This window comes from Temnothorax longispinosus, chromosome 9, assembly GCF_030848805.1.
Source record: "Temnothorax longispinosus isolate EJ_2023e chromosome 9, Tlon_JGU_v1, whole genome shotgun sequence".
NCBI classification, from domain to species: Eukaryota; Metazoa; Arthropoda; class Insecta; order Hymenoptera; family Formicidae; genus Temnothorax; species Temnothorax longispinosus.
Window position 1 is genome coordinate 19,323,529 of NC_092366.1, and position 26,534 is coordinate 19,350,062.

At 43.4% G+C, this 26,534-nt stretch overlaps 2 protein-coding genes across 2 annotated transcripts in view; one reads left to right on the top strand and one right to left on the bottom strand.

The window, feature by feature from the left end:
• The window catches only part of Ph4alphaefb (prolyl 4-hydroxylase subunit alpha-1), an 84,847-nt gene that overhangs the window by 8,251 nt on the left and 50,062 nt on the right, over nt 1-26,534 (bottom strand). Inside the window, exon 2 of the mRNA XM_071787697.1 lies at nt 13,913-14,109. Within this exon, the coding sequence (XP_071643798.1) occupies nt 13,913-14,097 (185 nt within the window). The 5' untranslated portion in view covers nt 14,098-14,109. The remainder of the gene's footprint in view (nt 1-13,912; nt 14,110-26,534) is intronic.
• LOC139818791 (probable helicase with zinc finger domain) lies at nt 2,694-7,316 on the top strand. The gene is made up of 6 exons (XM_071787696.1): nt 2,694-3,406; nt 3,921-4,582; nt 4,880-5,572; nt 5,655-6,170; nt 6,486-6,763; nt 6,843-7,316. The coding sequence occupies exons 1-6, from the start codon at nt 3,172-3,174 to the stop codon at nt 7,195-7,197; spliced, it is 2,739 nt and encodes a 912-aa protein (XP_071643797.1). The 5' UTR covers nt 2,694-3,171; the 3' UTR covers nt 7,198-7,316.

Here is a 26,534-nt window from a genome sequence, read left to right on the forward strand (position 1 = left end):
ATCTTTCGATTTAATTATTTAATTGCATCAGAAAGCGGTATATGCCGAGGAAGAGAAAAATACATAATTTTTCTCTACTATGTATCGAATGTGGACGATTGCTACGCGTGGGCGTAGCCTTCCCTCCCCTCCCCATGGAACTAAACGGGTTATCCTGGCAATTTATCTCACAAAGGTACGTCGCCCAATCCCCCTTCCCCCCTGGATGTCATGATTCGGGAGAAATGCCTGTTACAGAGAGAACGCTTACGGCTAAATGACACGTCTCGATATACGGCTTTATTAAAAACGGAGCATCGTGCGAAAGACAGGCACAGTCTCTCTTTCTCTCTCTTCCTTTTTTTTATTCTCTTTCTCCTTCTCTTTTTTTCTCTCCCGCTTTTCCTCTCCCTCTCGATAACGATATAGTTCTTTGTATCGCAGCGACGCAGCGACGCAGCGCCGAGCCAATAACGAAAGCCGTCTCGTTAGCGCGATTTTTCACCCCGTAAACCCCGTTCCTCCTGGGTTGTCGGTTGTCGTGTCAGCGCATTCTCGCAGGCAGCGCGGCCGCGCGTCGCCGACGACAGATTTTAATTAACGATACGCGGCCTACGCCGGTCCACGGCACGCCTCGAAAAGGATGATCGGTCCCGGTTTTCCGCCTCTGTCGTGGTTTTCGCTCTCATCCCTCATCTCCCTTCACCGCGGCTGACGTCGCGCCCGTATCCCATCACACAGGCGATATCCCATACAGGCGGTCGAGACTTGACAAACCTCTGCTTCTTTGATCTTGACGAGAGCTTATTTTAACGGGACTGCACTACTGCAGTCGAGGTTTCCTTGACCATGCTTGACCACCATGCACGCGAGGTGCTAATTTCTCCGAGTTCACCAACGAGTTAAAACGCGGGGCGGAAGGAGCGCAAGACAAAGGGAGCTGCTAAGTGAGAGCTTGAATAAAAGAAAGACAAAAAATTCACTCCGCTCCGAAAACTTCCGAGCTTTACGTCGTTCTCGACGTTTCGCGTGGAAAAGACAACCATGCAAGTCGGACTGTGTCCGTCATAAAAAAATTGTAGCGTAATCATTACGAGGTACGAATATCCAGTTTAAATTCACAAAAGGACGTGCCCGTGTACTCCACGGGAAGGATCTCTCTCTCTCTCTCTCTCTCTCTCTCTCTCTCTCTCTCTCTCTCTGTCTCTTCCTGAAGGTACTTTAATCTCTTCTATCTCATTTTTTATCAACATTGAGCGCGCTTTATGCCGTATTTGCTGTTGCCTCTGGTCAACTTTCATGATACTCCCGAGGGTGTTTTTCTCCATTCGCGTCAGCCGCGCAAATGGAATAGCTCGGTGCGTCGCGCGTCAGGTGCGTACAGTGTACACGGTGTACACTGCAGAATGCGATCCGCGAGACAGTGGTGGATCGCGGATCTCGCGGCATGTTTCGGAGCCGGGGTTTTGTACACGAGTGGCAAAACTACGAGTCGTTAAAACGAAAACGCTCGTAAAAAAGACTATATAAATTATATACATATATATAAATGTATACAATAATAATGATGACAATAAAAATGATAATATATAGTGATAATGAAATAAACACAATAAAATATAAATATATATACACATAAGAAATACGTAATGTAAAAATTAATAAATATGTGTGTATAAAAACTGTATATCTGATTTATATATTTATTTAGCTAGAATATAGCTATAGATTATATATATATATCGTGCTTCCCGCGATATATAATACATTCAAATTACTAAGTTTCGCATCGCGTTTCCCGACTGCTGTTCTCCACGTTCGTGCAGTCTATATCTCACAACAATGGGACTCCGTTAAATCGCCTTGATAATTAAAGCTCGATGCGCTCTTCTTTATTCATCTGTCTCTCGTGGGGTCCCGCGTCTACTAAATCCGCCATTTGCAAAGTGGTCGCCAGTCGGAAAGGCTTTCAACCCCCATCCACCGCGCGACGCAACGCGACGCGACGGTGGGACCTGTCGCTCTTATACCTCTACAGCCACCCCCTTTTTCACTGCTTCAACCCCTCTCGGGGAAACTCTCGCGAGAGGATAATGGCGATCGTCATTTAGTCACTCGGTCGGCGCGACGCGGCAGCGCGAAGAATTTGCATGAAAATTTTCTTCCCTGCAGATGCAACTTAATTCATATATCCCGCGATAAAAAGAGAAAGAAAGAAAAAGAAAATGCCTTCAGTGTCAGTTGCAACGTTTCGGGAAATTATTCATAAACTTCAATTTTTATGTCCTCGCGCGGGGACGTAAATGGGGAATGGGGGTAAACTCGCCGCACGCCGATTATTCTTTTAGACGCCCAAGAGTGCATGACTCCGAAATTGTTTTTTAATGCAGGCTATAGAGCACCGCGTTGCACGAAATAACTCGACGCGATATCCAGACTATCGAAATTTCTAAATTATAATATATTTAATAATATAAAATTAATATTATCAATTATAAAATTTTTCTTTTATTCAAATTTCGATCGATGCGACGTATACATATATGTATATCCCTTCGCCCTAGCTTCGCTGCGGGCTGGGATTGCAAAGGTAAATCCCTGTTGTATCGACTGCGCTCCGAGAAGGGATAACGAATATCTCTTTATTATCCACGGTCAATAAAGACGGTAATGAACTGCTCGAGTCGCGCATGCGCGTCGACTAGTGGCGCGGCTCCAGCGGCTCGGCCTCGCACGACGCACGACGTACGGCGTACGGCGTACGGCATTCAACGTTGGCCGGTTGGCGGACTGCTGTCAGTCGGAAACGTTTCGTCATACGAATGGTCGACGATGATGACGGGGTCAACGTGCCGGTCTTTGTCTGCGTGACGTGAAAATCCGAGATCCGAGATCCGAGACGTCTGCCGGTCACGCGCGTGCGCGCACGAAAGAAAGAGGAGAGTGAGAAGTGAGAGAGACGAGAGAGGAAGAGCAAGAGCGCCAAGAGCCGCCAGCCGCGTGCCGTGTGCCGTGCCGCCCAGTGCGCAGTGCCGCCGGTGATGCTCCGTCGCGGCTGACAGTTCTGTGTTCTGTGACGCGGGTCGCGGATTTCTCGAGTTTCCTTCGTTCCTTGGCGTGGCCGGTGCAGGCTGCAGGCTACCGGCGACTGTGGGGCGAGTCGCTGCCGACCGCGAGGCGCGAGCGCCCATCATGGCGGCCACGGAACTGACGGAACACGAGTCGAGCGTGAGCAATGGAAATACTCCGAATCTCACAGACTTCCCCGAGCGGGTGCGATATGGCTGGTTCAGATCCAACGATCCGGACACGACTCTCACGTGCGAGCCGCTGCCTAACGTGAATATTTATCTGTACGGTAGTGCTAATTGTAGGGTCGTTGGTAAGAGAGGCAACTACGAGTGGAGTTTTACAATCTTTACGACAGGTAAGCGAGATAGACGTATCTCGTTTGTTTGGATTTTTCGTTACTTCGTGAAAAAGTGCGACGTTGTATTGTATGTAAGATCCCGCGTTATCGACCCTTCCCCCCACTCTCCCGGCATCATGTCCTGTTAGTAAATCATGATCATGATTGTTGCTGATGAAACCTTATGTTTCTGAACGCTACGTTGTTTTGCCGGCGATGGCAGATTTGCAAACACAAAAAACATTTAAGTTAACGCTTCCGAATTTTATTACGTAATACATGCACAATAATAAAATTTTATAATCGTCCAAGAAACTTTCAAGTGACCCTTCTTAATCAGCTACAGCTACGATACGATTAACACGCTCCTCTTTGTCATCGTCAATTTGTTTCTGATGCTCTGACACATAAATATAAAAGTCAAACAGTAGAGAAATTGTACTTCTAACGCCTCAGCAAGCGACACATTAATGCGATTACTTAAGCTATTCTGATTTATCTATTTTGACCCTGTCAATCCTTGGTCCCGAAGGCGGTCAAGAGTTACAGAACGTGGCCTTGATATCTGATGATCATCGAGCCAACTTCTTCCTCAAGTCAGTGCAAGACAAGGACGGCACAGAAATCGGCGTGACGAACGGCCAGGAGTGGCACAGTCCCTGTCCGGGCAGCTCTCAAGAAAACAAGAGACAGTACCTGGTGACGGTCGGTTTCACTGCGAAAAAACACAGCACGTATCGGCAGGACATAGTTTTTGGCTTCCTAAGTCACCCGGTGTACCTTCAGAGGATCTGCGCAGACTATTTGCACATCAAAGACTACGAGCGGATACAGAAGGCGACGTTTTATCAACAATCGCAGATACCGCCGAGATGGAAGGGTCCGTACGAGTTCTATTCGCCCTTTATGCCGCACGCCAATCCACGGGAGACCAAGTTGTCGCGGATCTATCCGTACCCGGACAGACAGAACTTTATTCTCACTCAGAACACATTGTCGGACAATCGGCTGACCCCACGGAACTACCGGGGTCGCATGCACGAGATGATCACTCTCGAGGAGATCGCCCGGCATGAGCAGCTCTCGAGATACAACCAGCTTTCGTGGTTACGTCTCATGGCGCATTACGTGCTGTTCAACAGCGACGCTTCCACCATCGCCAAATACACGCCGCCGGGTGAGCTCTTCGCCCAGGTGCGATTCTTTCTGGCTTTTAGGAGACTATTCTTGTCATTTTTATTCCCTATTCACGCGGTCGCGCGCGTTGCTTCGATCGTTACACGTTACGGTTTGCCTCCATTTTTTTTGCGAATTATATACTTATATATGCATTATATACTTCTTTGAATATTTCGCGCGTATCTTCTGCTAAATTCGCTTAGCACTCCCACTCAATTACCTATGTTCACTTCCGAATTAAAATCGAGTAACGATCCGTCGTTTCTCTTTCACCTGCTTGTATTCAACGCGTGAAATTTATTGTCGTCACAGATCCCACTCAGTCGAGAGATCTTGGATGATACGCAGAGCGGCAGACTCCTGCAGCGTAGCTGTAATAGCGTTCTACTCAAGTTGTGGCGCAAGAAAACCAAGTGTGACGTCTTCGAAGCTCACATCGAAGATAAGAGCTCGCATTCCGTATATGTCAGACTGAGCAAAGAATGCGTGACCTTTTGGGATTTGGAAGCGCACAGCGAGGTCGAGGTCGAAATACAGTTCGTATTGAGTCGTCTCAACTTCTGCGAGTGGCACTTGGCGGTAGATAGTCTGGAGGATATGGACCTGGTGTTCCTGATGGACGAACACCACAAGACCGACAACGAAATTATCCGCGACTTTCTGCAGGTTGACGCTGGTAATCTTAGTATCCTCTCTAGTCTACTTTTGGACTCGCCGCTCAATCAGGAACAGAAGCAAGCAGTCACTGCGATAACGTTATCGATTAAGACTTCCTCACCACCAGTCCTTTTGCTGGGACCATTCGGCACGGGAAAGACATTCACCATAGCGCACATGCTGCGTATGCTCGTACAAAATAAAAACAACCGAATACTTCTGTGTACGCATAGCAACAGCGCCGCCGATCTTTACATCAAGGAATTCTTCCATATCTGGTATAATCAGGATAAACACCCCAGACTTAAACCTGTTAGGATATATTACAAATTGCGTGCTTTGAACACGGTAGGTGAACAACGTTGCCTAGTTTCTTGAGCATTGCAGGGAAAACTATGACAATGGAAGCTTGGTTATTCTCGCGATTTAGGTACATCCGACGGTGCAGCAATACTGCCTAATGGACGAACATGGTCGTTTCCGCGACCCGATTGCAGCAGATTTTCAAGACTGTGGTCTAATAGTCACAACCCTGGCAACATCCAGCTGTCTGATGAATCTTAAACTATCGCCGACTCACATAGTCATCGACGAAGCGGCCCAGGCTATGGAGTGCGAGGCGTTGATAGCTCTGACCCTGGCGAACCGAGAGACCCGCCTGCTCCTGGCGGGTGATCAGATGCAACTCGCGCCGGAAATCTACAGCGTACTAGCAAACGAGCGAGGATTAGGCGTTAGCCTTTTGGAGAGAATGTACGCGTACTATCCGCCAGAACACCCGTGTCGGATACATCTATGTCAGAACTATCGCGCACACGCGGATATAATCAAGTACACGTCCGAGACGTTCTATGACGGGATGGTTAAACCTGCCAACATGCAACTGCTCAAGCATCCCGTCATGAAACCGTTGATATTTTATGCTGTCAACGGTGCGGAAGAACAGGTACGCGGATTACTTAAAGCATCGGGAAAAATGTAGAATTGAAAAGCTTGATACAATCTTCCGTACGATTTTGGATTATTTTTTCGTTTTACTGTGCGTATATCTATATATATTTTTATTAAAAATTATTAATATGAATATGTATACATATATGTGGAAGCGAAAAAATATATATGTTATTCTTAGACCGCAAACTTTTGAAATCAAATCTTGTAAAAGATTCGACAATATGGAATATACTGTCTTTTTTTGCATCAAACTCTTCAGTTGGACTTTAGAATAAAGAGAACATTCAGATCGATTTCTAATTGTTAGGCTACATGTTCCACGGGATATCACCATGCCACGGAGGCGGAAGAGGTAGCGAATCGTGTCCTGGAATTGAGGAGAGCGTGGCCGACGCAACAATGGGGCCCATACAACGAAGGCTCTATTGGAGTTTTGTCATATTATCCTGAACAAGTACAACGATTGCGAATCGAGTTGCGCAAGCGCCTGCTTTTTGATGTGTCTGTCGAGAGGGTGTTAAATGTCCAAGGCAAGCAATTCACTGCAGTTTTTATCAGCACAGTTCGAACAAGGATATCTGACAGGTATTGACTTTAATACCGATGACACAAACACTTTTAGATGACGTTCAAACATCATTATCAATTGTTACGATTGTTACAGATCGTCCGCCGAGGTAAAAATCAAGGACTATGGCTTTTTAACGGATCCACGCTTATTAAACACTGCGTTAACAAGGGCTAAGTGTTTTGTGGCGGTCGTAGGCGATCCAGTCGCTCTGCTTACTATAGGTTGCTGCAAAGATCTTTGGAAGAAATATCTAGACGTGGCTGATCTGTACGGGATGGACCGAAAAGAATTGCAGACGCACCTGAATCAGGTTTCGAAAATCCAAATATCGCCTTTAAACCCGCACGCGAAGGAATTTTTCCCTAGAACACCGCCTTTGTGTTTTGTTCAATATATTCAAGTGCCGATTTGGTATCCGTTAATGTACCCACCACAACAGCCAATGTGATGAAGCATAACGCGAAGTCCAAGAATTTTTTCGAGATACGGCCGTTTCAAAAATCTCGAAAACATTGTTTCGCTGTTCTACTGTCAGCACATCTTTCGATCGTATCGATCGCCGCAAAACGAGCAACTATATTGAACTTTGGTTACATGGAACGTATGCATTGATTCTACAATTTTTCATTTGTATGATGGTATGAGTGTAAAATGTGTAAAGTGTACATGTAAATTATGTGTTTATTTATGTGTATTAAGATGTATATTAAGAACATTCATTGACCTGAAAGTATAAATCTCTTACTTTTTGATGTACCAATGAATTATTTACTAACGAATTGTTCAGAAAATATACGTGAATTATATCTCGAATGTATTTGATATTAATGATTAAGGGGCCTATTCTGTAAACGTTAACGATGCGCAGCATTTCTGTGGTATATTATATCTGCGCAAACCACGTAACGATGGCGTTAACCGTTTACAGAATAGGCCCTTAAGTCTCTTAAAACGTTCTTCGTTTTATCTAGATGTTTAAACAACATAATTTCATATACATATGCATGTAATATGTACAGAGCGAGAATTCCATGATCAACTTATTGTATTTAGATTTTCTTCAGATTTAACATCATCGATTATACAAAATGTATCAAAATGTATTCTAAATAGAAGATATGAGATTATATACATATATATAATCTTTATGTAACTTTATTCTTATTTAAGAAGAATAAAAATATAATTTCGTAGAAAAGCCTAAATATCATTTCCCGGTTCTTCTCGAGATCCAACGTTACCGTATTCCAAGCTGCGTGAAAATGTACACTTCATTATGCTAATGAACATTTGATAAGCATCTAAAATGTCGCGTGTTAATTATCTCGTATTAATAACGCGATGTTACCCGGAGGGATGGTGTATCAGAACATATAATGGCGACAGGTACATCACTGATACGCGACCCGGGTATTGTCTAATGCCTAAAGGCAAAGCACGTAAGCCGCGTGTACACGCAGACACGTATGCTACATGTGTCTTCGATCGTAGCACCCACGAATATTCGATACGTAATTCTATGCCGCGACTTGTCTCCCACGCGATTCGATCTGCCGCTGTTAGCAGTATCGTTTCACAGAATATCCGTGTGTTGATGCTAATTGAACGGGGGTACCGGGTAGGGAAGGCTTCCATCCAAGGAATATACCAATAAGTGTTGCAAGATACCAAGTTTCGTTTACGCAAACAATATGTATTGCATGTCCGATCACGTTAGTAATTTAATTAAAACAATTACATTAATCCAATTCAGTGCAACGAAAATATGAGATGTGAAAGTACTCGAAAAAAAAAAAAAAAAAAATTATCCCACATATAGCATTAATTGGGATTTGATTGTATTAGAATGCGATTCATGCTGAGGTGCGAGCTCTATTGTCGGATAGTCCAATCAGGATTTTATCGGAGGGAGTTTTATTAAAAAATCTTAAGCTTGTTGAATATTCTGCCTTATCGCAGAAAATATTGCAGCAATCCCGGGGGTCGAATGTAACGTGGCGCATACCGCGCGATCGATTTCTCGTGCGCAGCGAAAAGGAGAAATATTTTACCGGAATTCCGTCGATAATTCCAATCGTGTTTCCTCTAATTACCGTAAAATTAAATATAGTTAGCGTACACTGGTGAATACGCAAGTTTACGTGCAAATAAACATTTCATTTCTTGATTAACTCGGCCAAATATTTTTGGGAAATGATTTTGATATGTGTTCGGACACGAATAATTCCTTCATGAAATATTGGTTTTTTGCACGAAGCAGACATCCGTGTGCGGTTCAAAACTTCAAAGAATCAGAATAATAGATATATCCGGTTTTTAACGACGTCTATTCAAACCCTTTCAGCGTGAAGAATAGCCGCGTATAAAAACGTGTGCCTATATCAATTACCTATATATACTTCATGCTTCATGTTCGCTCGCAAACATCATTCATCTGTTTAAGGTAAGACCTGTACCATCGCGGCCAACCTTTGGGACGATAAAAAAAAGAAACGATAAGAGAGGAAAAAAGAAAACACCGTGCAATACCGATAGCAATTAATAAAAGGTAACGAAAGTATCGGGTAAATGAGGATACTCGAGAAAGATTTGTTTCTGCGTTCGCCTACGCCCTCCCCTACGCGATCCTCTCGAACGATCCTCTCAACGATAAAAACAGATCGATCGCCGGGCAGGACGTTTAATTAGAAGCAAATAGTTACAGGGCGCGGACGCGCTTGTGATAGAACTTTGTTATCTTATCGGAGCCAATTACAACGACGCTCTCGCTCTCCCGAGGGAGCGCTCGAACGGCCACCGGTACTGCCGTAATCGCGATTATTAATATCAGTAATGGCGCTTCCGGTGGTTGCATTTCGACCCAGCTCGTTTGTCCTACACGAATCCCTAGCTTGAAAATTCAGCTTACTTCGCCGAGAACATTTCCCTCCGTTAAACTATCATCGACGACTGTACATTCGCGCGCGTTCTATTTAATTCTCCTTCCTAATAAGCAAATGAGTTATTGGCGCGAAAGGTGAAACGAATCTCGATTTTATTCGCGGCGAGAAGCACGATGTTTCCTCGACGAAATGAGTGGAATTCTCGACACTCTCATCAGTCGGCACTTTTCGCATCGGCGCATCAATGCACCAATTTGCGTGCGCGTAATCGCCAAGTCGGATAAGCGCGTCCGAAAATACTATCCTTGTTCGGAGCAACGCCCGTTTCGTGAGCGAGATAAGACGCTTTTAATATCCGCGAACGACTTACGGAACTTGCGCAATTATCCCGATAGACAGGGCGCCGCGCCGCGCCGCGCCGCGCCGCCTGCATTTCGCGACGACTCGTGACTGCGTGAAATGAATGAGCGAATTGATGCCGAACAGTTTCGTTACACGCACTTACGTATCAACAAATGTTATTTTGAACGAAGAAAAAGCAAAGAATCACCTCCGAATCGTATATTAACCGAGCACCGCCCACCGGGGTTGAAATCTGCTATCGAAACTCGTGCGGACGCACGATATAATTAACTTGCAATTGTACTCTCGCGTCTCGCGTGATCCGCTCGTTTCTATCGAGTTTCTATCGAGTTGCGTTAAATAAAACGATAAATCTTCCCGAGACCTGTATCGCGTACACGCATGTGTCTTCCCCTTCGGTTAGATTCGCGCTTATTTCAGCTGGTACACGAAATATTTTTCGGATTACAGATAAAAATTCGAGCGCTTAAAAAAACACAAAAATGTAAAGAAAAATGTGCCAAGTATGTACATCTCTATCTCTTATCGTAATGAAAATCTTTTTCCACCTGTTGTAAGTCGAAAAAGAGTCGAGCGAGAAATATCGTATCGATATACCTATCGAAAGTCGCAGCGAGCGACGAGCGGAAGGCGGAAGGAGGAGAGTAGAGAACGATGGCGGAAGAAGAAGGTCGCGTTTGTAACAGTGTACAATAAAGATTTAGATTTAACAGTATTCCGTCTCTAATTGACTCTCAACACGCCTAAAAATATTTCGTCATTTAACAATGCTCTACAAAATTAATGATAAAAAAATTGATGTGGCATGAAAGATGAGTGAAATTACCATGGTAAGAGATCGAGATATGTAAAGTTAACTCTTTGCATATACGCATATGCCGAGATGAAATCGACATAGTACTTTGCAATCCTCTGCACAGTTCTCCAAGAATTCAAAATAGTGCGCAATAAGCAAATAATATTTTTGAAATCTCTATAACTTGCTTTAAATAACATGAATTAAATGTTAGATTAGATTCGCCTAATTAAACTAATTCCGCATGCTTTTCGGATTGTAGGTGAAAATATTTGTGTTCCCTGTGGACTCATGCAGATAAAACGGGCGACACGTGCAGTCTTGGCGCGCACGGTAAGCAGTACATAAACGGAAGCGTAGAATCGTACGTTATCTCCATCAGTTCATATACGTGTTCATATACCTATACGTGTCCATTATACGCTCGCTTTCGGGGCGTGCTCGCGTGTATGTCTGCGCGCCTTTGAATTCCACTCGTATGAAATGGCCATCCCGTGACTGGATTGCAATCGCCGAACTTTGAACATCTATGCAAAACGGGAAACGGAACGCGTGGCGCGGCGGAGAGAAAAAGGAGAAGAGCCAGGTGCGCCAGCAGGCAGCTTGGCAGGCAGGCAGAAGGAAATCGGCGATATATATTCTTCGCGAATGATTTTCCCCTTGCTACATATTTGATGGTTCGACTATGATGGACGCCGCGGCTACGATGGCTGATTTATCGTTAGCTCGGAGAGAATCCCGGTAGATTACAAACTCCGTTCGCATGAGTAATTATTCGGCATATAACGGTCTGATTCGAGGCGAGACTCGGGACGAAAACTTATTGTCATTAAGTAACATCGCGTGTCTTCGGAGCGAACGAGCGAAGAGGTGTCTAATTCGCGATTTCGCTACGCATACATCCACATATGTTATTTCGAACAGAACAAAGTGTAATGAAGAGTTACGAGTTACGATCATCTCCGAATCGCATATCGATCGATGACGGGATAAGATCTCTGTCTGTCGTCTGCGAAAACTTGTACTTTTGCGCGCGAATGATCTTGACGAGTCGTCGAGACTTCTTGCTGTTACATGTATTTTACAGCATCGAGGCACTGTTTTAGACTGTTACACAATCTATAAACGCGTTAAAAAGGGATTCCCGTCCGCGGATTTCCGATCGATTCGGAATTAACGAAATTCGCGCAGAAGCGAGTCGGCAGCCGCGAGTGCGGTTTACGCAGGATTTTGGTGCGTGACCGCCGCGTGATTCGATTGCGATCGGCGGGTTTTTGAGTGGCCATAGAGATTCGAAGCACGGGAATGAGTAAAACCCCGTTTGCGCGACTCGTGACTCGTGACTCGCGACTCGCGACTCCTCATCGTGTCGCGTGTCCGTGACAGCCTGACAGGATTTTCTCGAGAGCGAGTCGCGTTCGGTCGTCGACTCGTGTGTTAAATTCCGCACGGGAACGTCCCAAATAAATGTTGCTGAAAACTTTTCCGTTGTCCCGCGCGTATTACTCGTTTCGCGTTTCGCCGCTCCCGTTGCGCCGGACAGAAATGCCTAAACTATCCTCTGGATTAATGCGTCGTGGTTCGCGGAACAAGTGCACTGTTCCGAAACTAGGAAACAGAAGAACGTATGTCTGGAAAGTTACTTTCTTAAAAAACAATCAAATCTGCAGTGAAAGCTTAAATAGACGACAAAATAGAGTGATTAAATCTCATCAATGAGTTCCATCAGATCGAAAATCACGTAAGATAACGCAGATTCTTGGTGTTTATTTGTTTCTTTTATAAGGAAAATATAAGTTTGTGCGAAGTAATAGCGATTTTTAACGTAGTTAAACAATGACGTTACGTTATTTTTGCTCTGTAGTCTGTAACTTACAGCTACAAAGCTTGTTTTCCTAATAATCCCTAATCAAGAGATAATTTCGATCCTATACGACTTCGTTTGTTTAGCTTCTTCACAAAATTACATTCCGACCATTCCATAAATGGACTTGATCACTTTGGGATTCACTTTTACGATTATCTCTCCAGCACAAGTGTTACCGATTTTAGTCGGATCGGGATCCAATCTTAATGTATTCACTCTTTTCTTATTCCTTTTCGCTCCATTTCCTTTCTTATTCGCGAAAGGTGGTCGAAGGCATCGGTATCGAATCAGGCAGGATGCCAAATCGCACCCGCGGGAAGATAAAGAAAAAGAAAAGGACAATCGGTCGGGGCGGGAGCCATTCGCGAAAGAGTCTCCCCATGAAATAGCCCTCCTTCCTTAATCACCTTTCGTTTTAACGGTCGCTTTTGAGGAAAGTGGAACGAGGAAACCGTCGCGCCGCGCCGGTAAGTACCTCGGTGATCCACTTTTCATGTTCGATGTCGTCGCCGTATAACTTTGATATCACGTAATATTTTTTATTCGACCAACGTTTAATTAACGCTGGGTAACGTTCGGTGTCGCGCCGATCGATAACAATTTTCGCATGATATGTTATAATACAATAAAGTCAAACGGTATTCAGGATAACCAAAGAGCTCCAAATTCGATTATTTGCTGTTATATGCATGGGCAAAAAAAAGGAGGAATTTAACAGGACTCGATAGCCAAAATTATTTCTGCAGAATGATTCGTTACATGTGGCTGATCAAATATCGGTACACCGAATGAATATACACGCTCGGTGAAATGTTAAAAAGGGAGAATAAATAAAATGCGAAAAAATCGACGGCAGCATGCGCGGCAGGGTATCCGTACCAATAGTAGCAGCACAAAGGGTTGCAATCTCCCGTATCCGCAGTAAAAACGACTTTCTGGCGCGGGTTACGCAAGACACGGAAATATATTGAAAACCTCTCGGGACTCTCTGAAAATACGGGCACGCGTTTTGTGGCAAAGTTAAGGAAATCCCAAGATCGACGAAGCGTCTATTTAGCCACAGGATATTTCAGCGCACCGCGGTATATTACAACGGTGGCTGTGCGATATCTTAATTAATTGGGAATTGAAGAGAACCATACTCGCAAAAAAATCTCACCAGCGCGTCTGAGAGTAAGGATAACCGATGTGTAACGCGCGCTTTCCTATTTGGTCCTGCGTCGCGGACCAACCAATTCACGACGGTGCTCTTTACCTTCTCAGAGTTGCCAATCGTTGCTCTTGCGCCGTGATGTATCCGTTCAATGTGTCGATCAGCACAGCTTCCGTTTCGAGCAGCTCCTCCATATCCGCCAGGGCGGTGTAAAGTTCTGCCGCGGCATCGCGTGCCGTCACCGACAGCAAAATCGTTACGACGGCTAACAGAGTCGCCTTCCTCATCTCCGGCCGATACTGTTAATTAAACAGATATTTATAAATATATTACCTATAAGTATGTGCACATAAATAATACTCAAATAATATTCATATTTATAAATTTTCTTCATAAAATTATTATGTATTTGCGGACAAATTCTGTGACGGTAGATATCAAAATGTTTGGACTTCCGTGAAGTCAATATTTCATTTTTCAAGTTTCTTCAATAATAATTGATAAAATATTGGCATTCCGTCAAAAAAATTTCTGATACATTTCAGAAAGAATTCTGGCGATAAAGTGCGTAAAAAATAGAGATTTTAAGATATGAAGATATGAGACATTTATTTTATTTTAATCAGAGACGATTTGAATTCTTTTTGACAGAAATCTTAAAACGCTATTCAAAACTATTAAGAAAATATTGGAACTCTAGAACTCTCTTATTCTCAGGAAGAGGTACTCTATATAAGTTACATCGAAGTTCTGAAAATGGAGTGCTAACTCCTCGGAGGTGTTTGCTATTTTACTGCTAAAATTGTAATTGACCAATATATAAAAAGATATATATCTATGTACATGAGACTAAAAGATACGTTTACGACGAGAACTTAACATCTTACTTTAAGAAAATAAACTTTTGTTTTCATATGTATCCGATCGTGCTTAAGTTCTATCCATTTTCTGCGTCCTCGATTTCGTTTCCGGCTTATTAAAAATTACAAAGAGATTATCCGAGCAATTATTCATACATCATTCAAATAATAATTTACGCTTCAATGTAGCTGCTCATCCCGCTCAAGTTTTACCTCAACTTCGTGTACAACAGGACTGAGTTGTGGTTTGCAAACACACATTGACTCGATGCCATCCTGGCGACATGCCATTGTTCCCCGTAAAAGAGCAACGTGAGAGCCCGGAGCCGCGTACTTTGGCGGACGCCGAAATTTTCCCACGAAAAGTGGAACTCTCGTAGCTTCGCCATCAAAAGCCGCGGACGGGAAAATGATGTGTCACCATGAACGTACGGATTCCCGCGCGCGCGCGCGTGTTTGTGTTGCGAAAAGTTGCGACTAGCGGAGGACCGGAGTTTGCGCTGATCGTACAACTTACACCTGTCGGATCGACGATTTATTCCGTCACACCGACGACGGCACGTAAACTTCTCTCCCACCTTCCCCTTTCATCCTCTTAAGCCACCGCGGCCGATCTCCCGTCCCGTGTCACTCTTGCGTAGCTTTTCTGCCTCCCTCTCGTTCCACTTTGTGGCCGCGCTCGAGAGCCGTTCTCGTGGCGAGTGGATTGAGAGAGCGAGGCGTGTCAATACGCGAATAACTCGGTATTACGATATTCGATGCTCGTGCAAAGCGCGCCAAGAGATTACGCGCTTAAAGGATCTTTGAGGCCACTTTGAGAGCATTCGCAAACACTTTGTTGGAGTTGAGCTCATCGGTGATAGCTTCTTCTGTGTCAAGTCAAAAGAGCAATAAGTGACTTCAGAATCATTTAATCACGCCTCATCTCAATAAAGTTTACGATGTCGATTGTTATGACTCAAACGATAGCTCAAGTAGCTGAAGAAATGCTACAAAAAGTTTAATAGCGATGCCGGTATTGTATATTCTGACGTCAACGGCAGTTTTATCGAATATTTTGTTTCTTTTTATATTTTACATTTTCTCAAATAATCTCCATTAAGCTGCACAAATAAATTATTCGTTTAAATAAAAAATTTCCGATGTAACGTGCTATATAAGTAATTTCTAAAACTCATTGAAGAGATTTGCAAAAAAATTACTAATAACTAGTATAGGTAATATTTATACTCAAGTAATGTAATAATTATTTAATTAAAAAATTTAATATAGATATAACTTAATATATTAATAATTATTATATCTAATAACTAATTTAATATTTAATATATGACTAATGATATATATTATACAACCAATAAATTAATAAACTGTAGCTACCACCGCCCACGGCCCTAATTAACTAATTAACTTCTGCGACGGGTAATAATTCTTTTTGTGAGCAGGTGAGAGGAATACGGTGGTGAAATGGCAGCGATCCTCGTTGTTTTTCCACCGGCGGCTATTTTTTTTCGTCTATTCCTCTCGTCTTTCCTGCAACGGCCTTAATTACGTGTGCCGTAAATTGGCTCAGCCTCCTCTCGACCCTTAATTGTTTCATTGTCGCGCCTTCAGTAATTCAGCTTGAAGCCACCTTTGAGACGAATTAAACGTGACTGCACCACGTGGTCACGTGTACATGTGATAAAAGGCACGCATTGTTACTTGGTGACACCAAAGTATCCCCGTTCTGGCACGGACGAATCGTTTGCGCAGATTTTTCGCCGCGATCGTTTTCTATTAACACTTTCGCTTATTCGATCCTGCGCCCTTTTCCCCCATATTCCTTCGGTTTTACTTTGCGCTTTTGTCAGATCTGACGGGAATGCTCTTTGCGGCGGCAAATTAAAGTATATTTAGAGAGGACGCACGCACAGGATTTATCTTCAAGAGTTCTCTATCGTTTCGCTATTAAAAAGTTAAAAATCGAGAGAGGAAATCGTAGAATGTTAAATGATATTGTTGTACTTTTGCAAAAATTAATAAAGTATAACATTAAGAAACGGAGTTATCTGCATTTGGAGTCAACGCAGTGCCGGGAAGATTAATCGACTAGTTAATGAGAACCCTGATTATCGAAAATCGAGTCAAGTATTGTACTTTCTTGGATATACATATATTGCAACCTTCATTTACCGCCGCGCAAAGTTAGCTTCGCTAATCTAACTCCATTTTATAGTACGCTGCAGATAATCTGCACGAGACACGCTAGATGTGTGTCTTTACTGTAGCACCATATGGCTTATATACCTGTCATAAAAGATTACCAGCACTCTGCAAATTGTCGTCCAAGTTATCGAAGTTATCCAATCAAATCGAAGTTTTCCAACCGCTAGAGACGCACACACATACAAGCAAGGAGAACAAAATTTATAAAATTATTGAAGTTTCTCGAAAATGTCTATACGCATTATTGCGCATCGTCTTGCAAAGCAAGAGGTATGACGCACGGACAACGACGTAATATAAGCGGTGTCACATTTTTTTTCTCCTCTTGCTTCCAGTAACCATTTTTTTCGTGAGTCAACGTGACTCCTTTTACAACTTAAGCCCGGCGTCGCGCGGTAATTCGCTCCACGAGAAAGTTTTTTCTTTCGGGAAAGCGCTTAATTAATGCCAGTCCTTCGGCTAGATTACGGGAGTCCGCCCGAATTTTTAACAGGACCAGGAGAATTCAAACAAAAATTACTTCCTCCATTCCGCTATTCGGCATATCGGTCCGTGAGAATTTTGCACTAATTAGCAATTAACCAACTCGAGATTCTCGCGCGCGAGAATTCGTCGGCACGTCTCTTTGTTCGACTCTGGATCGTATGTTATTCATCGAGTCTCAATATTAATCAGCGAATGTCCGCGAAACGCGAGAGACTTGCTCGTAATCGAAATGGGAGACCACGTTGGATACCAGCCGATCCTCGGATGCGGTTTCAATGACGGATTATCCGATCCCTCTAGTCCGAACCTCTAAACTCACGTTATTGAGATATCGCGCGCTCAATAATCCGGCGATATCGCGGTCTCCGTTATCCGGCCCTCGCCTCAGAGAGACGACTGTGAATACCGCTAATAAGAATAAGACCGCGGTGCGACAGGTCGCGCGAGTAAAAGAGACCGTCGATGATGGCGGTGGTTTTCAAAGCGCGTTGCAGCTTCAAAATGGTAATTTCACGGCCTCGCGAGCATCTCGCCCGCGGCCAATTTAATTCCGGACGGATGATCGCGCCGTCTCGTTCGTACTGTCCCTTTATTTTTCTCCGTCTGCCTTTGTCTATCCGGTCCACGACGCCACCCAATCCCGTTCGAACTTCGAACTCGTTATACACCCCGGACGCGATCTTGCGACTTCCACCCGCTCGCGTTCCTTTTTCGAAGGGTCGCTTGCTCGCTCGTTCGCGCCTCTACGAAGGGTCGACTTTTTCGCCCATCTTTTTGTATTCCCCCCCCCACGCCCCCCCCCAGTGACTCTTTCTCTCCCCTTAAATTATTTCGATGGAGATTGCTTCTCGTTAGTATCGATCGGCATTTTACAATTACAATATATAATCAATATAGTGTATACGAAACTTTCCGATCGCCATTAATGAAGCATATATCATCGATCAAGCGTTGTCTTCAGTCAATACTCAAAAACTGGTGCTCTATATTCCTTATACAGATTATTAGATAATTTTTTAGAATACACACAGGCTGTTAATACATTTACAGAGAAAATTACTCGGGAATATACTAGCCGAAAAACATTTCAATGTCTCGTGTTAAAGGAAAGTTATTTAAGTGACGCACGAATATTACAGTGACGGAAACCTACCGCAAGATAAATTGTTTACGAGCAACGCCTCGAACGAAGTTACGTCTATTTAAATTTCTTCCATCGCTATATCCAGCACCATTTTGTCCCAACTCAAATTAATTTAATAACGAGGGGCTCTTATTATTCCGATCCCGTCAAGATTCTCACGGTCCGGAATTTCGACGAGAAATTCTCGTCGACTAAGTTCATCGATTCTATACCTCATTGAATCTAGTCGCCACAGTCGGATTGAGCAAATGAGTAGAAAACGCTCTGCTGAATCGCCTCCTTACGCGTTTCTTTACGCTATTTAGAACGAATTAAGGAACGAAGAAAATTTCACCAAGTATTATCGTCGATAATCTGTTTGCAATCTAAGATGCCTTTTTTAATGTCTACAAAAATATCTAAACTTGAGACCCATTTTATTTTAGCATATAATACTCAAAAACAACTCCATCAACCACTAAGAAAGCCTTAGATATCTCAAAGTGTTAATTAAAATAAAACAAAGTTCTCACTCATTCTATAATATAAATAAAATATTGGTTTTGCGCGCTCCTTCTCCAATCCTTCGGTTTATTTGTCGGGCTTTCGTAAATGTGCGCAAACTTTCGTTAGAATTAAAGGCGAGACTTCCTCAACTGAGCCCCCAAGTTCTCGAAAACCGGTCTAATGTACCCCGTGAAATTTCGAAACTCACCAATGCCATTGCGCCCTCAATGCGTCGCGCGGTCACTTACAGAGAGCCGCCCTCATGAGACGAGAGGCGAACTTGGCGCGTATTCCCTCGGTAATTAAACTTAAACTTCTCGAGAAGCGATATTGTGTGTATATAGGCTACCGGGAGTATCCTAGAGTATTTCGTTAGCAAGTTCGAGCTGGGGGCTCTCCCAATCTCTCTCTGCTGATTTTCCTGATAAGTAGGCAAGCGCGACGTATCACAAGAGATGTCAAATGACTTCCCGAAGAACTTAGCGAAAGTTGCAAACGTGTCAAGTTACTTCGCTATTTTCCAAAACGCAAAGCGTGAAATGTGTCACGGTGTCTTTCCAAACTATCATTAATTTTACTTCAACAAATATCATAGATATTTGCTGAAGCCACGAGCTTAATATTTCTCTTCCTAAATCTCGGCTAATGTGTCCATTATGCGTTATATATGCCAATCTTATGTACATCAGTATTGCAAGTATAAATAATAGAAAAGTGTCTTGTTTTTTCTTCTTTCATAATTTGTATTCGCTTCATCCCAGCAGCGCTGACATCGTGGAGATATATATGCGAAAATAACATAGCGCAATTGCACGATGTGCCTTTTCCGCATAAAGCACGTAGCTGTCGTTCGAATGTAAGCTGGATGTTTACACGAGCTGCGAACTAGCAGGCAATGAATTATTCGCTGCCATCCCCGTTTTCCCATCACGACTGGCTCGCTCGAACCTGCTACCGAAGATTTCCGCGGGAAATTTTTTTCCACCCTCGTCACCGACGCGACGGCACAAAGTTCGGTCGTTTAATATCGGAAAAAGATCCGCGAATCCCGTCCAAACTAATGAAGGCAATCGAAACGTGTCAATCCGATATAAATTAATGGAAGGATATCGCCTGGTAACGAAATAATCGAATTATATAGATACCATAAAAAGAAATTAAATGACGTAGCAAATTAAGCATAATTAGCGAAATCAATCCGAAATTAGAATCGCAAATAAAGTATAACGTAATAAATTGTAATAAATGTAAAACAAATATAAGAATAAATAATTCATATCTCTATATTTATGATAAAGTATCCAATTTATAATAGCCGATTACAATTATCCACGTTTTAATTTGTGTTTCAATTATTTATTTTAAATTATTGTTTATAATTATTGGTAATAATTTGTATTACGTCGAGAGGATTTAATGCGTTTAAATTTAATTCCACTCTTGGAGAACGAAATGGAACGAAGAGAAATGGAGAAGAGAGTGGATGGGGAAGAAGCGAGACAATGTACGCGATGGACTGCGGTTTCTGTATCGCGTGTGTTCCTTCGTCCACTTCACGGCAAGCTTTCAACGTCCGCTCCTCCGAGGGTAGCCGGTAGACGTGTGTGCACAGTCGGGGTGGGGAAAACGTTCCAGATCAGTTTCCAAGCCGGCCCTTTTTTTCCCTCCACTCGTTCCTATCGACATCCACGAACCCGTCCGACCCGCGGCGAAATGCGAAACGGTCCACCAGGGATGGGCTTATCGAACGTTACGTCTGGCCGACGTTCTCCATTTTATTTCGCGGTGGGTTTCTCGTTTCTCGGATTTTTATCGCCCACCGCGTGTCGTTTCTCTCGCGTGTTCCGCATCTCTGTACGACGCGACGCGCAGCGCGTAGGCTGTCCTCGAACATACATATTTCTCCACGTTCTCCCCTTCCCCTCCTGTGCACCACGAGCGTTAGAAGACGTCCGATAAAGAAACAGATACGTCGTTATCGATGCGAGCATATTCTGACACCTAGGAAAGTAGTACCCCGAAGCAATACATGAATGTTTCTTAGAAAGCATTTCATCGGCGCCGCGCCGCGACGCGACAGCTCGAATACATATCTCCAACTTTTTACTGTATTCGTCGGGAAAAATGCTACGAAAAGAGTTAACGATTATTCGATATAATTCCGTTGGGTTTACTCAAGAAAAAAAGTGACAAGTCCGCGGACACTTTGAGATTGTTTTTCGAGCGAGATTTGCAACCGGACAGCCTAACTTGTAACGTGAACTAAAGTTATCCTCCGTGTGATACGAATCGCCACAGCGAGCGACAGGCTCTAATTTCCATTCTATTTAATTTCTACAACTTGTTCGCAGCGGTGACGCGAAGTTCGTAACTCGCCCGACAAGCCGAGTTCGCGACTCGATTTACTCTCTCCCATCTCCCATTAAATTGTGTGACTTTCAACGTTTTATAAGATCGCGTAACAGTGTGCGTGATATGTGATTCCGCGCGAGAAGTCTCGTCGAAGAAACATTAATTATCTCGTTTACGTGGTCACGTTGCGTCGAGGTTTCGATTCGGGAAAAAAAACCGTTCACAATGCGTAAAGTGGCCCGAAGGAAAAGCATAGAAAATAATGGACCATCGTTGTTTCTGCGATCGGGCTTCTTTTATGTCGCGCCGTTCCCACGTAGCCCTTTTCGTTCTTCAAATTAAAGAGAACGTGCGCGTGAGGTAAAGCGTAAAAGCATACTTCAACGTACTTCCATAAAAGTAATTGATTTCATCTGTTTTTGCGGTGTTTTGTTGCACGCTTTTGTTCACGTCGACTCTGTTGCCGCTCTTATGTCTACCTGCACTCTTTAAATTAAAGGGGATGTGTGCTGAATGCGTGTCACCTTTCTTGCACCGACTCTTCGTCTCCCTTTTCAATTAAATCACGTAGAAGGGTCAGTCGCGCTGATGGAAGATTTAGAAACAAATTATTTTTTGACATTACCGTCAATTATACAGAAGTAAATTAGTAAATAAAACAAAAAATAATATCGTACTCGTTTTTATACATATAATGGACTTATATTTACTCATAGCGAAATAAAGGAGAAACAAAAAAAGATACTCTATCTTATAGTGATATCATTATGATAAAACTATTACAGAGAGTATCACTTTATACGTATATGTTTACGTAATATTACAAATTATATCTCGCGAGGAGCTGGATGCATGAAACCGCGTAACCGTAATTCACGAGACTGCAAAACGCATTCGTTTTCCTCTTTTATCAATATTGTCGTTAAATAGAATGATTAAGTTAAATATCGCACCCGAGCCTTGGATATGTGTATATAGTTATATAATTGCGCAAAAAAAATATATATAGATATGTATAATATTGAAAATAATATTAATGCGGTCGGAATACATCTGTACTGGATTGCGTAAAAGCGCGCTGCCGTAATCCACGAGATTTGAAGCAGCGCGTAAATCCTGCAAGGTGAGCGGCACCGGATACACAAGTGCATGCACGTACATACACACACGCACGCACAGGTACGTAAACATAACGTTACGAATAGCCACCGAAATTTCACGGCGCGAGTAACAGACTTCCGCCCGGCGGAAATGCTCGATGCATCGGCTTCATTCCGGATTCATTCGGAAAATGAATTTTAGATTACGGCGCGAGCTGCATATCCGCGGTTACACCTGTGCTCTCCGAGGCTCCGAGGCTCGCGAACGAAACCGCGCCGCTCGTAATTCGCGACACAGCACTGCTGCTCATATGTGTTTTAAATAAATAAGTAAATAAACGAACAAACAAAGCACACGAAAATTGCAGGTTTTGCGTTGATCTAGCAAATGAGAGAGAGAGAGAGAGAGAGAGAGAGAGAGAGAGAGAGAGAGAGAGAGAGAGAGAGAGAGAGAGAGAGAGAGAGAGAGAGAGAGAGAGAGAGAGAGAGAGAGAGAGAGAGAGAGATTGCATAGTTTATTAATGCATTTAGCCTACTAATGCATCGCGCTGCTTTCGGGCAACATACTGAAATACAGCGGAATATCGTACGTGCTTTATCAATAAAAGCAGACATTTTAGATGTTCTTCTCATAAAACGCAACGCAACGCAACGAACGATCCTCGATATTAACGAGAGTACACTTTAATAATTCCATGAATAAAACGCAATAAACGAGTCCAATACGACGCTTTGTCGTCGACTTGCTAAGATCGAACTTGCTACGCGGTGGAACTTAATCGTTTGTTGAAATAAATAAAATAAACCGACAACAATCGCGTCATCAAACGATATGATAAATAATTAGCGGACGATTCCACAAGCGAGTTTATCCGTTGCATCTACGATGTCATTTATAAACGACCCGTTGCCTCCCCCGCGTCCCTATGCAAGGTGGTTTATTACGTCCTTCCTTTGTACCATTATGCTCCGCCGCCGCCCATTTGTCTCTGCGTTCGCGTATTATGCGTAAATGTAGTGCATCGCGGATAGACCAAGCTGTCTCTATATTACACGTTTTATCACGGGAATAAACCCGCGACGCGACGCGACGCGGCGTTGATTTAACGTGCAAAACTTTTAATATAAATGTGAAACCGAGAAGGGGAACAAAAGGAAGGTGGGACGTGGGACGGGCGCTCCCGCCACCGGCCGGTGTTTCTTCATCCTTTTATTTCCGGACGCCCAACATTAATTAACATCCACTTTTCGGCACTCCTTGCATTTTTACGATTGGAACGGACGTACGTGCGGCTGTGTGTATAATATATGCGTTATGTAAATTCAATTCGCGGGATGCTTATATTTTACGGAACCCGCGACTCCCAGGAATAGGAATGACGCTAATAGTGACGGTATTATGCGTTTCTCGCGACGTTTTATTACGGTCGCCGTGACGTTTCACGAGAAATTTTTCCTCCCTAATACCATTATTAAACGCGCATTATCATTCAGACGGAATTTTATTAGATACATAAAATTACTGGTCGCAATTGAAGTGTTACGTAATCTAAGGAACCAGTATACCGAAACGCCGTTACTTGCGGCTTATTTAAGTCGGAGCTTTTTGGGAATATCTAATTAGTGGTGTTTCTGCTGTTCTTCTTCAGTGTGCCGTGTTAGGTCATCCTGCTTGGCAATTACTTTAGAGAGAACTGTTTTGTGGCTATGTGACTTGTGCTCACCACTGGGGCTGCACTGCAGGAGCCTTTTTGTAAAAAAAATTTTCTATATTGATATCCTAAAGCAATAACCAGAGTGGCTTTCCATTGCCTTTTCTGGTAAACCTTCGATAAAATGGAGGCATATGTGGGATAAGGGTCGAAATTGAACCCAGGACTATAAGTCGACCGCTTTTACAATGCGTCACCTGCCGTTAATGCCTCGTTAATCGTAAGAATAGGCGCACGATATTTTCTGCAAAAAATTTTTTTTTCCTCGTACCATATCGCGAATTGTTAAAATTACACGACGCCGAACTTATTCGGTAGCGTCATGCCGCGATAGAGACCGTCGCTGCCGGGTGACCCGGTCGTTGCGGCGCGGCGCACGTTTCCGGTCCCTGTGCTGAAGCTGCAAAGCCTATCATCGTCAACGACGACGGAACCGACGATCACTGCCGACTGCCGGCGCGAAAATCGGAGAGGAAACGCTAATTCTGCGATTTGTAATGCGCGGCGATGAAATCGCCGATGCGCGATACGCGCCGCAATTATCGTTTCTGCGAAACTTGCAATGGCGGAATGCGCACCGGAAGGTTCGCGGTTGTATGTCACCGAGCGAAACAGCCACGCCGCGTCGTTTTCCGACCAAAAACAAGCCAGCGCCGCGCGCCAGCTGCATAATGCAGAGAATTCTTGTAATATTAACTGTTCCGATGCCAAACGGCGTCAAGCCAAACGACCTCGGATAAACCCTGAAATATTATTCCGTCTCGGCCAAACTACTCCGAAATCTACGCAATGTTTTACGTTACATTTCTCATTATCGTTTGTAAAATTAATAAATGCTGAACGACAATTAATATCACAAATATCTCTACTTATCGAATTAAGGTATTTCAAATATCAACACAAAGAAGAGATGCACAAAGAAATGCAAATGGTAGAAGAATATCGCAAAGTATTTTGATAGAAATTGAATCGAGTTTAAAGAATAAATGTGTGATAAAAAAAGGTTGAAAAGCTAAGGGGGGTACCTTAGTCTACGACGCAGTTATTGGATGCAGGAAGAAAGTAACTTGCCCGAGTTTACCACAAGCTGAGGCTACATCGGCGAAGGATTATTTTTGGACATTCTACCGTGCCTTCGTGAGCACTCGTGAACGAGTTCGGTTAAGTAAGCAGCGCGGCGGTGCGGCGGTGCAACGAGGAACGCCGTGCTTCGATATTGAAGTTACTTTTTCTTAGAATGTTCCGCTCACAGGGCATTAACCCGAAGGAATTCCGACGCACTTTGGAATGCCTCCGAGACGCGGCTTATTAAATTTTCGAACTACTTGTATAGGCGTGGATCCCACCCGCCTCTATCATTCGCCGTTTTACCGCGCGATTTTTTTCTTTCGGGTATCGTAGTCCTTAAAGTATTCTTTAAAGTAAAAAAGAAAACCACCGAGATCCGATTAATCCGAGGGAACAATGTACCTACGAAAGAAGTGCACATAATTCATGAAAGGTACGTATATTTTTAGTGCTCCATCTACGCGAAGAAAAAAGCGCCATGTTTTTCCACTTTCCACCATCAATTCTATGTCCTATAAGGAAGGCTTTCTGGTGCACCAGATTGCATCGCGAATTGCGCATATTGAAAATCTGATTCTGCCGTGTTCGTCCACGCTTACTTTCGTAAAGGAGCGTCGCGACGCGTTAATGTCAAACGGGGAAGTCAAATAAAAATCGACGAGAAGGAACGACAGAAGAAATGAGACGAGCACAAACAACCAGGAACGAAGGGAAAATATTGGAGCGAAATGAGGGAAAATATAAAGCCGTTGGCGAAAAGCTTTAAACGCGAACGGGTAGCGGGTAGCGGGTACATGCCGCGCTCCTACGCGCTCCGTAATCGTCTCCGTGAGGAAGCGTTCGTTTCCGGTTTACGAGCCCGCCTCGTCTTTCCTCTTATTTTCACCAGTTTTTCGCGCCTTTACCTGTCGCACGACCGACACGGCAGATGACACGGGGGACGATAAAAGCATTCGGCGACGTGGAAATGCACGCAAAGATGCGCGCGCGAAAAAGCACGAGAATTATTGCTAGTCGCGCGCCTAATGCCCAAGCCCCTCAAAGCAGTTTAGACAAACGAAATACGAAATTTTATATACATATTCTTTATCAAATCACTTTTTTGAGATACAAAGTCCAGAATATTCTAAATAAAAAGCGTGAAACATTAAGTATGATTTCAATTATACATTGTGCGATAAATTTAATCCTTCTATACAGTATATTAAGGTTCAAAAAACAAATAAACCGAATATTATTTTTCTCTATAATGGTATGAAAGTTTCAAACCGAAACGATTTCGCGTACAAATGATAAATAAAATTCGTT

Coding starts and splice junctions, on each gene's coding strand:
- LOC139818791 (XM_071787696.1), top strand. CDS start 3,172: ATGGCGGCCACGGAACTGACGGAACACGAGTCGAGCGTGAGCAATGGA. Junction 4,583..4,879: donor CGGGTGAGCTCTTCGCCCAG/GTGCGATTCTTT, acceptor TTGTCGTCACAG/ATCCCACTCAGTCGAGAGAT. Junction 6,764..6,842: donor CGAACAAGGATATCTGACAG/GTATTGACTTTA, acceptor CGATTGTTACAG/ATCGTCCGCCGAGGTAAAAA.